Genomic DNA, 14927 nt, shown 5'->3' with positions numbered 1-14927 from the left:
GATACTTTTCTGATAGTTTTCTGCTACATTTGTCATGTATTTGTGCACAGAATTGTCTGCATGTGTTTATACACACACGTGTACCTACATACATATATGTATACATACATACACATATAGACAGTATGTATAAACACACACACATGTATATTTCTAATTTGGTAGATATTGCCAAATCTTTTTTTGCCCTCCAAAGAAACTACATTTTTATTTCTACCAGTGATTTCTGCCAGCATAGTCTTAGCATTTTTAAAAACTTTCCCAATTTGATAGGTGAAAACAATTCATTTTAGTTTGGAATTTGTATTTTCTTTATTATGAGTGAAGTCAAGGATGTTTTCATATGTTTAAACTCTCTCTATATTTTTCTTTATAAACGGCTTATGTCTTTTGCCCCCTTTTCTGTTGAATTCTTAATTTGTATGAATATACTGATATGATTATGATTAGCCTTTTATCTGTTGTATGTTTTTCCAGTATTCTTTCACAGTTGGACATTCCTCTTTGAAGTACTTTTGCCACCTTAAGTTTTTTTTAATGTTCATTTAGTTAAAATAATCTTTTCTTACAAGAGATTATCCTATGATTTTTTTCCTTTATGTATATAGGTGAATTATGTCTACATACTTCTTAGTAATTACTCATCCTCACATTTCTGCCATGAATGTAAATAATTGTTCCAGCTTTTTCAGGCTTTGAATTCATTGTTACGCTGGTTTCATAAACAGAATTTAAAACCATTTCTTCTTGTTCTGAAACACTTATAATAACACATAACTCCCTTAAAATTTTGGTTTATCTTACTTGTTCACCTTTTTGGACCTTGTGGGTTATTGAAGGAAAATGCTCTTGATAGCTTTTATCCTTTGTTACTTTATAACTGTTCTTTGTAGATGTTTTGTCTTTTTTGGCATTAGTTTTTGGTAATAGGTTATATTCTGGAAAATTACCCACTTAATTCTGATTTTCAAATTAATTTGTACAGAGTTGAACAACGTAATTTCTGTAAATATTTAAGTTTGCTCTGTATCTGTAAAGGTGTTTACCATATACAGATGTTCCGAGGTAGTCTGTTATATTTAACCACTTGTTTCATCTTTATTTTCCAATCTGTTTGTATAAAATTTCCCATAGTGTTCTCTTATTTTTGTCTTCACTAACGCTGCAGACTTCTTAGCCAACATCATCAGATATTGGCTTTCCTTCATTCTCTCTACACTCTCCTTCTGGGACTCCTAAAGATAGAGGCTAGATCTTTTTACCTCCATCTTTTTTTTTTTTTCATTTTCTTTACTATTTTCCGCCTCTCTTTCTATGTTGACTTCTCAGTAATTAACCTCAGATATAGCTTCAGATTTACTCATTCTCTCTTCAGCTGTGTTTATTCATCTTTTATCTCATTTGCTTAAAAAAATTCAGTAGTACTATTTTGTACTTTTAGAAATTCCTCCCTTTTTTGTTGTTGTTGTTTTTTTTTTATTGTTTGTTTTTGGCGCTTTCCCCCCTACGTCTTTCTGGCCCTTTCTATTAATTTCTGTGGCTTGTTCATGTTTGTGTTTTTATCATTTGCTTCTTTAAAAATATTCTATATAGCTCTTCTGTTTTTTGTATCTGACAATTCTAATATTTTAAGTCCTTGGTTAAATATCTTCTTTTGATGATTTTATTGTATTTGATTCTTCACATGCTTGATGACTACTGATTGTGAATTCGGCATTTTTAAACCTTTTTGCAATAATCTTACTGTCCGGAATTGGGGGGTTGCATTCTTCTGAAGGTGATTCACATGTGCTTCTGGTAGGTGCCAACAGGCATTACCAAGTGAAGACCAGTTGACCTTCTTTGAATGTCCTTTTTGTAGGAACCTCAGTTGGTCTTTTTCCTTATTCCTGGCCTGAGGCTTATGCTTCAGTTCATAGGGCTTTCATTTGCCTAGGTAGTCAAGTCAGATTCATCTTCCAGCTTGCTTTCTAAATCCCTCTTGCAGACCTGATTTTGGCTAATACTTATTTTTGTTTTTCTCATTTTTTAGTGTATTATACTCAGGTGTGGGATGGAGAGTATTGTGGTGTTCTTGGAGATTTATGCTACTTTCTATAAGCCCAGTAATGCATCAAAAAAAAATTTTTTTTTAAAGGTTTTATTTATTTGACAGAGACAGCGAGAAAGGGAACACAAGCAAGGGGAGTGTGAGAAGGAGAAGCAGGCTTCCCACTGAGCAGGGAGCCTGATGCGGGGCTTGATCCCAGGACCCTGGGATCATGACCTGAGTCGAAGGCAGATACTTAATGACTGAGCCACCCAGGCACCCCGCATCAAAATTTGTTTTACTATTATCTTATTTTTCAGTGTGAGGTTACCATACCATAACTTCAATACTAAAAGTACTATCTAGTCTCTTTTCCCCCCCAACTTGCATGGTATTCTTTGTTTTTATTTTACTCTTCCATTTCTTTCCTTGGTTCTGCCATCCCTTTCTGTTTTCTTATTGTTTCTTCCTCATTTATTTATATTTTGAGCTCTTGATGTATAGATTTATTTTCGTTAAGCTTTTCCATTCATGGAAATAGTCAACATTTTCATTTACTGTGTGCCATAATTGTTTTAGCTGGTGCCTTTTGTCTGCTTTATATCATGTTTCTTTTATGCTTTTTCTCTTGTAATACTTTTTATAGATCTGAGTTCAGCACCTTCTCATTTTTAGTGGTAGGCTAGTTCTTCCTTGACTTGTTTTTTTAAAAAAGGGTAATGTTAGGGAAAGAAAATGAGTACTCCAGTCTACAACAGGGATCATCAGCAAACTGGTTTGTAGGCCTGCCACTTATTTTTGTAAATAAAGTTTTATTAAAACATAGCCACACCCATTTACATCTTGTGTAGGATTTCTTTCACATTATAATGGCAAAATTGAATAGTTGTATCAAAGATTGTGTGAAAATATTTACTATCTGACACTTTAAGTTTGCCAATTCTTGATGTATATGAATGCATTTGTTCTTCATATTGAAGCCCTTTATTCTACATGGTTTTATGTATAAAAGTATGTTTAGGCTTTATTTTTCCTCATCCAAAAAGGAACTGCAGCTGCAACATTTCTCATAACTCTGAATCTTACACTACCACCCCAACAGACTTCTTCCTAAAAAAGTAAATGTTACAGTGCTTCCTTGTTCAGTCCTGGCTGGGATATCTTGGGATAACAAGTCTCCTGTAACCAGTCTACACTCCCAAATTTCATTGTTGTAATCATGGGATAATTAATTTTAACCTTCAAGGTGTGATATCCATTTTGACACTGTCAGCTGCTTGTTCTGCCCAAGATCAGCATGAACAGCTGTCTTTTAGAATCCTTCTTCCCCTGTGCCAGCCTTCACTGTATTTGTCAACACTAACTCATTTATTATAGTTGGGGTTATAGCCACCCCTAGGATCATTCAAGAATCAATGAGAATTCATTCCCATTATTTGTAGAATCAGCTGCTTTTGCATTCCACCATCTTAAAACATGGAGTCTTGTGTCACATCTGATATTTTGATTGTGCCCTTGGAATTCTTTTTCATTTCTCTTTGGATGGTACTTTGACAACCTAATCTTACCTTTTTCAACATCATTTGCTTAAGGAACTTCTCTTCTTCCCCTAAGTGACCCAAAAGGTTAGTATTCTGCCTTCTTTTCTACATTTGCAATCTGCAACCAAGTCTCTAACTTTATCTGCTTTACAGCTGCACAGGAATTTTCCTTTCTTTATTACCAGTCTGGCAGAGAGGGAGAACAATCTCCATTTTCCAGTCTTGGAGCTCAGCAGGAACAGGGAACTGAATGTTATCCTTCAGTATGTAGGCTTGCACTTACTCTGTGCTTGAGCCAGTTCTTTTATTTTGTATCCTCTGCCTCACGTCCCTGACTTGATAGCATTTTTGCTTCCATTTCTTTTTTTTTTCTTCTTTGGACAAAACTGCAAAACTTTACTGAGAGAATTTTAGCCACTTTTCAACACAAGAACTGCCCATGTGGCTTCAGCTTGTCTTCGTTTAAACCTGTGGTTTCCATTCACCTGCCCCTGGCATCTTAAGGGGCTCTAGATTTGCAAGTCCCCTCCCTTTGACAGCAGGACCATCTCCACGCTCACGCCCAGTCTTTTCACCAGCCAGTTCCTTTTGATAAGGTTCCAGGGCAGACCCTTGAACCATAGATGCTCCTTGTTTTTTCTCTTGATCAGATATAATATTCTGACGCTTAGTTGGTGGCTCCTCCCCTAGAGGTTGCTCAGCGCGAGGCAGCTGGGCAATCACAGGCCCAACTGGCTGCAAAGATTTTTCATCATCTCATCTTGCTCTAGGTCTGAATGTTGACCTTACTTGCCAATTCATATTTCGCACAATTGGGTCTCACACACCAAGAACGAATCCAGATGGAAAGACGTGACCTGCACAGTTCCGCACCCAGACCACACCACCTCTGCTTCCATTTCTTAAGACAGTGATCTTCCATCTCCTTTTTGATAGTCTTTGTTAGTTTATGCATTTTTCTTTATCTCACATTGGTGTGATTTGGGGTGGGATGAAATAAATTCATGTATTTATTATACCATATTTAAGCTCAATTTCTCCCTCTTTGTTTTCCCTTCTACTCACAGTACTTACTCCCTATCCAGTCATGCTAAGTAGGCTCCTTCCAGTTTTATGTTCCAACTCTTTGATCAAATTTTTACCTGCCCATTGTTTGTTCTCACTTTATTACTGCAGTATTCAGAACAATTTTATTTACTTTTTAAAATACATAATACATCTCTGAAGTACAAAAGGATACATATTGAAAAGTAGCTCTTCTCTTACACATTTCCTCTCTAAGGTGGCAACCCGTAGCTTCATTTTCCTTTGAGCTGTACCTGTATTTTCAAACATTTTTATTGAAATTACTTTGTCAGGTTAGCTTGTGAATAAGTGTCATTTTTGCTGTTGAATGTTCTTTACCAGCAATGTGATATACCTTTTTTCTTAGTTTCCTAGGGCTGCCATAACAAAGTACCCCAAACTGGGTGGCTTAGACTAACAGGAATTTATTCTCACAGTTCTGGAGGCTAGAAATAACTAAATCACGGTGTTGACAGGCCATGCTCCCTCTGAAACCTGTAGAGGAAAGACCCTTCCTTCCCTCTTTCAGCTTCTAGTAGCCCTAGATATTCCTTGGCTTTTGATGGCATAAAGTCAGTCTGTGTCCTTATTTTCACATAGTGTTCTCCCTATGTTTCTGTCTGTTCATGTTGCATCCTTTCTATAAGAACACCAGTCAGATTATGAGTTACCCTACTCTGGTATGACCTCATTTTAACTAATTCCATCTTCAGTGACCCTTTTTCCAAATAACTTCACATTCTGAGGTACTGGGAATTAGGATTTCAACATATCTTTTTTGCAGTACAAACAGTTCAACCTGTAGCACTTCTCCATTTGGTCAAATCTGTGTGTGCATTTTAGTTTTCTGAAGATCTTGGATTCCCATATTTTTCATATTTTTTTGTTGTGATTGTTAAGTATAGTCTTAAGTTTTCTAAATAGTGTTTGTGTATATGAATGCTATTGAAACCAAGTATTAATTTCCAATATATAGTGACTTTAATGACGTTTTTATCTTTTATAATAATTTTTCACTTTTGATTTTGCAGGTAAATTGTTTTATTGTTGACAAAAATGTTAATCTTATCTTTCCTTTCCATGTTTTTCTACCTCTGATTTCTTTCTCTTAATGCATTATGAAGTACTGTAATAATAGTGGTGATAGTACTTATGTCAGTTCTTTGGGATTTTTCTTTTTTTTGGCTGGGGGTGGATTTTTCTTCTTAAATATGGTGCTCATGTTTAAGTTGTACGGTACTTTTTCGCAAGTTAAATAAGTATTCCCAATTTTTTTTGAAGGTTTCTTTGTGGAAAATCGATGTTTAGTTTTATCATTTTTAAAAATATCTTTGGAAATGATTACTTGATGTTTTTTACTTTGACCTTTTAATATATTTGCTTATAGAAGTAGATTTTTCTAATAGTAAAACATACTTTTGTATCTGTAAAAAAAAAAAACAGTAACACCTACTCAAGTATGATGTAGCTTATATTTCATGTGTTCTAAGTCACTTTTTTTTCCTTTGGGTTATTTTGATATTTTAGGTAGAAACTTAACTTGGTATGCATAAGTAAAATTGGTGTGTAGTTTGCTTTTTTGGTTGTTATCTTTTTCAGGTCTTGGTATTAATGTTATGTTTCACACACAAAAAATTGGAAATTCTCTTTTTTCTATTATAACATTTTGTAAATCATGAAAGCAAATGTCCCCTAAGTGTTCAAAGTCTCATGTGAATCACTCTGGGCCTTTCTGATTTGTTTTTATGGGATTGCTTTTTCATTATTTTTCTCTTTATTTTGTGGAAGTTGGTTCATACAAGTTTCCTGCCTCTTACAGGTTCAGTTTTGGTAATTTGCATTTTCCAAAAAATTATTTATATCGAGAAGTTTGTAAGAGTTTATTTTAACAGAGTCCTACAGAATGATTTTTAACTTCCTATTTTTGTTTTTTCCTATCTTCTTACTTTATTTGTACATTCTGCATTCTCCCTTTTATTTACCCAACAGTTCATCTATTTTGTTTCAGATCCCATTTTTAAACACAATCAAAGCTATTTGTATTCTTATTTTCCTCTACTCCTATTTTTCCTGGGATCTCCTAAAGTTTAGAAAATAGGAGATCTATGCACATGAAATTTGCTTTATAATGGGAAACTAAGCCTTAAGCCAAGAATCAATCCCATGATAGCATATTTTCTGAAATTTTCTTCATTTTACAATATTGGAAAATTTTTCAAGTGATTATTTATTTGCAATCTGTTTTAGGAGAAATGTGGGGAATTGATGAACAGAAAATCCGGGACAGACTTTTGACACAATTTGAAGATAAATTCACAAAAACACTGACTGAAGAAAAAGTCAATGAATGTCGTAAGAAATTTGCAAGTGCATTTCCTCTTAACTCGGACTTTTTTCCTTCCAGTCACAATCTCTATGAATATGACTTGTTTGGGAAGTGTTTAGAACATAATAATTTTGACTGTCATAATAATAGTAGAATCTTTATAAGAAAGGAACATTCTGAATATAATGAACCTATAAAATCATTTTGCATTAATCCATCCCATCTTGCGGTAACCCCCTTTAAGTGTAATCATTGTGGGAAAGGATTCAGTCAAACCTTGGACCTCATCAGACACCTGAGAATTCATACTGGAGAGAAACCTTATGAATGTAAAAAATGTAGAAAAGCTTTCAGCCAGAAGGAAAAACTCATTAAACATCATAAAATTCATAGTAGGGAGCAGGCTTATGAATGTAATGAATGTGGGAAAGCTTTCATTAAAATGTCAAATCTCATTAGACATCAAAGAATTCATACTGGGGAGAAACCCTATGCATGTAAGGAATGTGGGAAATCCTTCAGCCAGAAATCAAATCTCATTGATCATGAAAAAATTCATACTGGAGAGAAACCGTATGAATGTAATGAATGTGGGAAAGCATTCAGCCAGAAGCAAAGCCTCACTGCACATCAGAAAGTTCATACCGGGGAGAAACCTTATGCATGTAATGAATGTGGTAAAGCCTTCCCTCGAATTGCATCCCTTGCTCTTCATATGAGAAGTCATACAGGAGAAAAACCTTATAAATGTGATAAATGTGGAAAAGCCTTCTCTCAGTTTTCCATGCTTATTATACATGTAAGAATTCATACAGGTGAGAAACCCTATGAATGTAATGAATGTGGAAAATCCTTCTCTCAAAGTTCAGCCCTTACTGTACATATGAGAAGTCATACTGGTGAAAAACCTTATGAATGTAAGGAATGTAGAAAAGCCTTCAGCCACAAGAAAAACTTCATCACACACCAAAAGATTCATACTAGAGAAAAACCTTATGAATGTAATGAATGTGGGAAAGCTTTCATTCAGATGTCAAATCTTGTTAGACACCAGAGAATTCACACTGGAGAAAAACCCTACATATGTAAGGAATGTGGCAAAGCCTTTAGCCAGAAATCAAATCTCATTGCCCATGAAAAAATTCATTCTGGAGAGAAACCCTATGAATGTAATGAATGTGGTAAAGCCTTCAGCCAAAAGCAAAACTTTATTACACATCAGAAAGTTCACACTGGAGAGAAACCTTATGATTGTAATGAATGTGGTAAAGCCTTTTCTCAAATTGCATCCCTTACTCTTCATCTGAGAAGTCACACAGGAGAAAAGCCTTATGAATGTGATAAATGTGGGAAAGCCTTCTCTCAGTGCTCATTGCTCAATTTACATATGAGAAGTCATACTGGTGAGAAGCCCTATGTATGTAATGAATGTGGAAAAGCTTTCTCTCAAAGAACTTCTCTTATTGTGCACATGAGAGGTCATACAGGTGAGAAACCTTATGAATGTAATAAATGTGGAAAAGCCTTCTCTCAAAGCTCATCCCTTACTATACATATACGAGGTCATACAGGTGAGAAACCCTTTGACTGTAGTAAATGTGGAAAAGCCTTCTCTCAAATCTCATCTCTTACACTTCATATGAGAAAACATACAGGTGAGAAGCCTTATCATTGTAATGAGTGTGGTAAGGCTTTTAGCCAAAAGTCACACCTTGTTAGACACCAGAGAATTCATACTCAGTAGAAATAGAAACACTATGAATAGTGTGAAGATGGAAAAGCCTTCAGAATTAGCATCTCCTTTCACATTACATAATCGGTTCTAGAGCAGAAAACTATGAATGTGAAAAGCCTTTGGAAGAAGTCACATAATTGTGAAACATGAGAATTCTTACACAACATGACAAATTGTGTAATGAATAAACTGAACATCAAAAACCTTCATAGACCTCTGTTGATATTTATGCAGCAATCTTATTGAAATATGAAATGAGGTATCTGTACCAGCATATCAGCATCACAGTTGAGCTCCTATCCTAGCCATTGCATTAAGAAAAAGAAGATTGGGGGAAAAAGAAACTATAAAAATATCCTCTTACACAAGAAATAGTTAATTTGAAAATGTGTTGATGTAAAATGTTTAAGGATAAACAACAGTAATTACAAGACACACACATATATATAAAGTTAGAAAACATTTTGACGGGCACAAAATAGGACCTGAAATTTTGAGAAAAATAACACTGTCTGAAAACACATTTTCAAAAATATAAATTCATAAGTCTCTAAGGTACTTCCACTCAAAGTTTTCACTAAATTTTAAGAATTTCACAAACTGATTTAAAATTTTATATGAGAATATAAAGGACCACAAATAGCTGAAACAAGTGAAAAAAGAGAAGACACAGTCTACCAGATGGCATCACATATTTTATTTAAAGCTGGTGTGTCTAAACAATGTGTTCCTGATAAGTAAATAAATCAGTGGAAACAAAACAAGGATTGAAGAAGGATAATCGAAATTTTGTGTATGGTACTGCTATTGAAGTCACTGGAGAAAGAATGGCCTATTGAATAAATGGAAGAGTCATATGAACAAAAATGATAGCTCTCTACTTTATACCATATCCAAAAATAAAATCCAGGTAGATTGAAGACCAGAATATAAAAAGCAAAATTCTAAAACTCTGATGAAAATGAAAAAGATTTTTTACTTTACAGTAACTGCATCACTCTAAAAACACATAAATATGAATTAGTCTTTTCTACTTTGGTGTATTGCATTCAGAGGCACGAAGATATACATCTCTATGTTCGTCGTGATTTGTATTACAAAATTGGACAACAAATTCTCATTAGTAGAAGGATAGACTAATACCATGTAATTATTGCCATGATAGAATGCAGTATTTAGAGAGAAGGTACAAATTTAACATATAGTTACATAGATCACAATATAAATATTGAGAGAAAAGCAAAATGTACAATGAAAAGATGTAACATTTGTATTAATAAAATAATGCAAAGAACAGTACTGTGTATTGGTCATACATCCATTTATGACATTGGTTGCCTTTCAGGAAGTGGGAGAGGATTAGATGGAATTGTTATATTTATCTGTAACATTTCTTTAATAAAAGAATGAAAGCAAATATAATGCTTGTAACAAATCTGGTTGTTAAGATTATGTTGCTATCTTTTGTAGTCTTGCCTTTATTTTCCTATTTCTCTAAGAATCAAATGGGTGAAGGACACGACCTATAGAAAAACTTAAAAATGGATTATGATCAAATACTAACATTTATAGAAAATTATCTTTAGTAATACACAAACCAAACTGAATTAAGATGATACTATGCTTACCCTCTCCTCACAATATTAATTCAGATAATAAAAACCAGCAGTATATACATAGCATTTACTTGATGCAAATTTAAAATTTTTTATTTTCATTTCAAACAAATTCTCTAGTTGAAAGCAGTGAAGAAACAAAAGAAATAGTCATTTGTTGAGATAATTGGCTCTCCATCTGGAAAAGAAAATAACCTACATTTGGCTTGGTTTCAAACTGAGGAGAGACCATTCATACATGTAAAACATGATTAGTGTTCTGACAGTGTCAAGCCAAGTATAGATGCCTGCATCAGAGCAACGGAATTTTAGCATATCTCAACAAAGCTTTATTTGGTTTCTGAATCCTTAAATGAGGGTGCAGATGCTGGTGATTTTAGATGTGTAAGGTATGTGCCCAGTGGATATGAAAGCTCACTTCCCTGTACCACATCTAAAATGTTTTATATTTAGACCTTGATTTCAAATATTTATGGAACTCAGATTTCCTTTTCTGTGAATAGCTCATTCATATATTTTGTCTGTTTTCTACTGGGACTTTCAAAAGATGTTTTAATTGGAGCACCTGAGTGGTGCAGTTCGTTGAGTGTTGGACTCTTGGGTGTCAGCTCAGGTCATGATCTCTGGGTCCTGAGATTGAGTCCCACGTCAGGCTCTGTGCTGAGCACAGAGTCTGCTTGAGACGCTTTGCCCCTCCTTCCCCTTCACCCTCTCAAAATCTTAAAAAATAGATGGAATCGTATACTATATAACCTTTTGAGATTGGTGTTTTTCATTCAACATGATTCCCTTGAGATAAATCCCCACTGTTCCAGATACATTCATTTTTTGTTTTTTTTTAATTTCCCAGTATTTTTCCATGGTATGGATATATCATAGTTTTGAGCCTTTGAAAGACATTGGGTTTCCAATTTTTTTTTAAAGATTTTTTATTTTTTTATTAGGGAGAGAGTACAAGCAGAGGGAGTGGCAGGCAGAGGGAAAGGGAAAAGAAGGCTCCCCACTCAGCAGGGAGCCCTATGTGGGGCTCGATCTCAGGACCCCTGGATCATGACCCAAGCCAAAGGCAAATGCCTAACCATCTGAGCCACCCAGGCACCCTCCAATTTTTGGTTAGTACACAAACCTGCTATGAACATTAATCTGCCACTTTATTGGTTGGTCATTCCCTCTATTTTGTTCCTCTGTCCTTTTCATGCCTTACTGTGGGTTACTTTAGCATGTTTTAGAATTCTACTTTAGAGTTCTTGAGTGTATCTCTGTGGATTTTTTAGTAGTTGCTCTGGGTATTACATTATACATACATAACTTCCATAGTCGACTTGTGTCAACATTTAACCAGTTCAAAACCTTATCTCAACTGAGATTCTTTCATTTCCCTTCACTTTATTATATAATTGTATCAAATATTTCCTCTGTATACCTTGAGAACTATATGAGACAGTGTTACCATTTTTGCTTTAACCATCTAGCATAATTTAGGAAGCTCTACAGGAGAAAGATAAGTCTATTAAATGTACCTTTATCTTCACTTTTTCTGTTCTTTCGTCATTCCTCATGTTCCATGTTTCTTTGCTGAAAGAACTTCCTTTAGCTACTTTTAGTGTAGGTCTCCTGGTGACAAATTATCTTAGTTTTCCATCATCTGAGTAGGTTTTCATTTCACCTTTGTTCCTAAAGGATACTTCTTGCTGATGGAAAATTCTGATTGCTCAATCTTCCAGCACTTGAAAAAGGTGCCACTTCTTTCTGGCCTTCACATTTTCTAATAAATCTCATTCGGGTGAGCCTGGGTGGCTCAGTAGTTAAGTGGCTGCCTTCAGCTCAGGTCATGATCCCAGGGTCCTGGAATCAAGTCCCGTGTTGGGCTCCCTCCTCAGTGGGGAACCTGCTCCCTTTCCCTCTGCCTGCTGCTTCCCCTGCTTGTGCTCTCTCTCAGTCAAGTAAATAAAATCTTTAAAAAAAAAAAAACAACTCTCATTTGGACCATTCTTCTATACATAATGTGTTGTTTCTCCCTAGCTGCTTTCAAGAATTGTTTCTAGTCTTCAGTTTTCTTAAGTTTGATTATCATGCATCTTGGCATGAATTTCTTTGGGCTTACACTGTTTAGAGTTTGCTCGGCTTCTTGAATCTGTAGGCTTATATTTATTGCCACAGTTGGGGAATTTTCTGCCATTATTCCTTTGGGTGCTTTTTCAGCCTCAAACTTTTTTATTCTTCCCTTGTAAGACTTAGCATATTTTCCCTCTCTGTTGTTCATAATGGGTAATTTATCTTGTTCTATCTCCAATTTCACCGATACTTTCCTCTGTACTCGCCATTCTGCTCTTGAGGACATCCACTGAGTCTTTTGTTTTCTTTACTGTATTTTTCATTTCAAAATATTTCATGTTCCTTATGTTTTTCCTTGAGTTTTTTTCTACTTGGCTTAAGTATGTACATAATTTTTTCACTGAAGCACTTTTATGATGATTGCTTTAAATTCCTTGCCAGATAACTCCAGTCACCTTGGTGTTGATGTCTTTTGTCTTCTCATTAAATTTGAGATATCCCTGTTTTTGATACGATGAATGATTTTCATTTCTGTCATGGACATTTTGTGTACTGCATTCTGAGACTCTAGATCCTACTTAACCTCCCTTTTTGCAGGCAGTCACCCTGTTTAGGCATAGCTTGAGGGTCCAGGTGGGGGTGGATGCTTGGCTCCCTACTGAGGCCCACTGACTCAACTCAAGCAAAAGTGGAGCACTGATGCCCACCCTATTTTCAATGGATAGGGGTGGAAGTTCAGTCTCCCATTCAGCCCAGCTAAAACAGGAGTGTGAAGAATGGAGAGGAAACAGTGATAACTAGCGCCACCTTGTTGCTAGAGCTTGTTGGATGGGAGCACAAATTCAGTTCACTGGGCTCTGATAAAGGGGAGGATGAAAAGTTGATTGCTTTTTTCTCTTTAATTAAAATGACCAGAGCCACAAACAAGCTGAGTGGTGTTAGGATTTGAATCTCTTGAGCAGAAGATATACAAATGTCCAACAGTTACATGAAAAGATGTTCAACATCACTAGTAACTAAGGAAATGCAAATCAAAGCCACAATGAAGTAACACTTCACTCCTGTTAAAACTGCTGTCACCAAAAAGACAAAAGATAAATGCTGGCAAGGATGTGGAGAAAGGGGAGCATTTGTGCACTGTTGGTATTGAGGTTGGTTCAAGCCACTATGGAAAATAGTATGCAGATTCCTCAAAAAACAAAAACAAACTACCATATAATCCAGCAATTCTGTTTCTGGGAATACATCCAAAGGAAACAAAAACACTATGTTAAAGAGGTATCTGCACTTCCATGTTCACAGCAAGATAATTTACTATAGCTAAGACCAGGGAGCAAGCTAAGTGTCTATCGATGGATGGACGGATAAAGAATTTGTGGCACGTGCACACGTACAATGGAATATTCAACCACAAGAAAGGAAATCCTGCCATTTGCGACAACACGTATGGACCTTGAGGGCATTACACTAAGTGAAGTCAGTCAAATGAGAAAGACAAATACCATATGCTCTCACTTACATGTGGAATCTAAAAAACAGAATACTCAGAGGTCAGTTTTGTGGTTACCAGAGGTGGTGGGAGGGGGAATTAAGGTGGCCAAAAGGTACAAACTTTCAGTTATTAGATAAATAAGTACTAGGGATGTAATGTACCTCATGATGACTGTGGTTAACACTGCCATATGGTATATTTTAAAGTTAAGAGAGTAGATCTAAAACTTCTCATCCCAAGTTTTTTTTTTTTTGTATCTATAGAATGTTAGATTTCAAAATATATTTAAGTTAGATCGTTATGTTTTAAAACTTATACAGTGAAGTATCTTGATTATATCTCAATAAAACTGGGGAGAGGCAAGAATGCCAGTTAACTAACTTAATTTCTGGGTAGGTGTAGATATTTTCAGTAGATACTTTTAAATCAGCTTCATTTCCCTGTTCTTTCCTTACTAAAATCAAATAAAAAGCCAACCAGAAGACAACAAAAATTTATGATTTGCAAACATTTTTTCCCATTGTATATGTTCTCTTTTCACCTTTTTAATGTCCTTTCACAGATAATAGATTATGATTTTTCTAAACTCCAATTTGTCTTTTCTTTCTTTTGCTTCTAGGGTGAAATCTAAATCCACTGGCAAATCCAAGGTCAGGAAGATTTACTCCTATGTTTTCTAAGAGTTTACACTTTTCATTTTTTTCCATTCTTATTAAATTGAATAAATGACATACAGTATTAGTTTTAGATGTACAACATAGTGATTTAATATTTATATATATGACAAATTGGTCACCACAATAATCCAATTATTGTCACCAAAATTTTTATACTATATTGACTATATTCTCTATGCTGTATATTACATCCTGTGTCTTATAACTGAAAGACTGTACCTCATAAGACCCTTCACTATTTTGTCCAAACCACCTGCTCCCCACTAACCATCAGTTCTCTGTATCTATGAGTGTCTATGTTTCTGTTTTGTTTTTTAGATGTCACATATAAATGAAATCATACAGTATTTGTCTTTTTTTGTCTGACTTCACTTAGCATAATATTCTCTAG

The 14927-nt window shown here is 35.0% G+C and overlaps 1 protein-coding gene across 1 annotated transcript in view; it reads left to right on the top strand.

Moving 5' to 3' along the window:
* Positions 1-9992, top strand: part of ZNF569 (zinc finger protein 569) — a 60137-nt gene extending 50145 nt beyond the window's left edge. The window contains exon 6 of the mRNA XM_073885226.1: positions 6883-9992. Coding sequence (XP_073741327.1) covers positions 6883-8705 — 1823 coding nt within the window. The 3' untranslated portion in view covers positions 8706-9992. The remainder of the gene's footprint in view (positions 1-6882) is intronic.
* Positions 9993-14927: the final 4935 nt, after the last annotated feature.

The sequence above is a fragment of the Callorhinus ursinus genome, unplaced genomic scaffold, assembly GCF_003265705.2.
Source record: "Callorhinus ursinus isolate GAN/ISIS: 27379988/994484 unplaced genomic scaffold, GSC_fseal_2.0 scaffold61, whole genome shotgun sequence".
NCBI lineage: Eukaryota > Metazoa > Chordata > Mammalia > Carnivora > Otariidae > Callorhinus > Callorhinus ursinus.
Note: the sequence above shows the minus strand (reverse complement) of the source record. Positions and strands in the feature narration are given on the sequence as shown.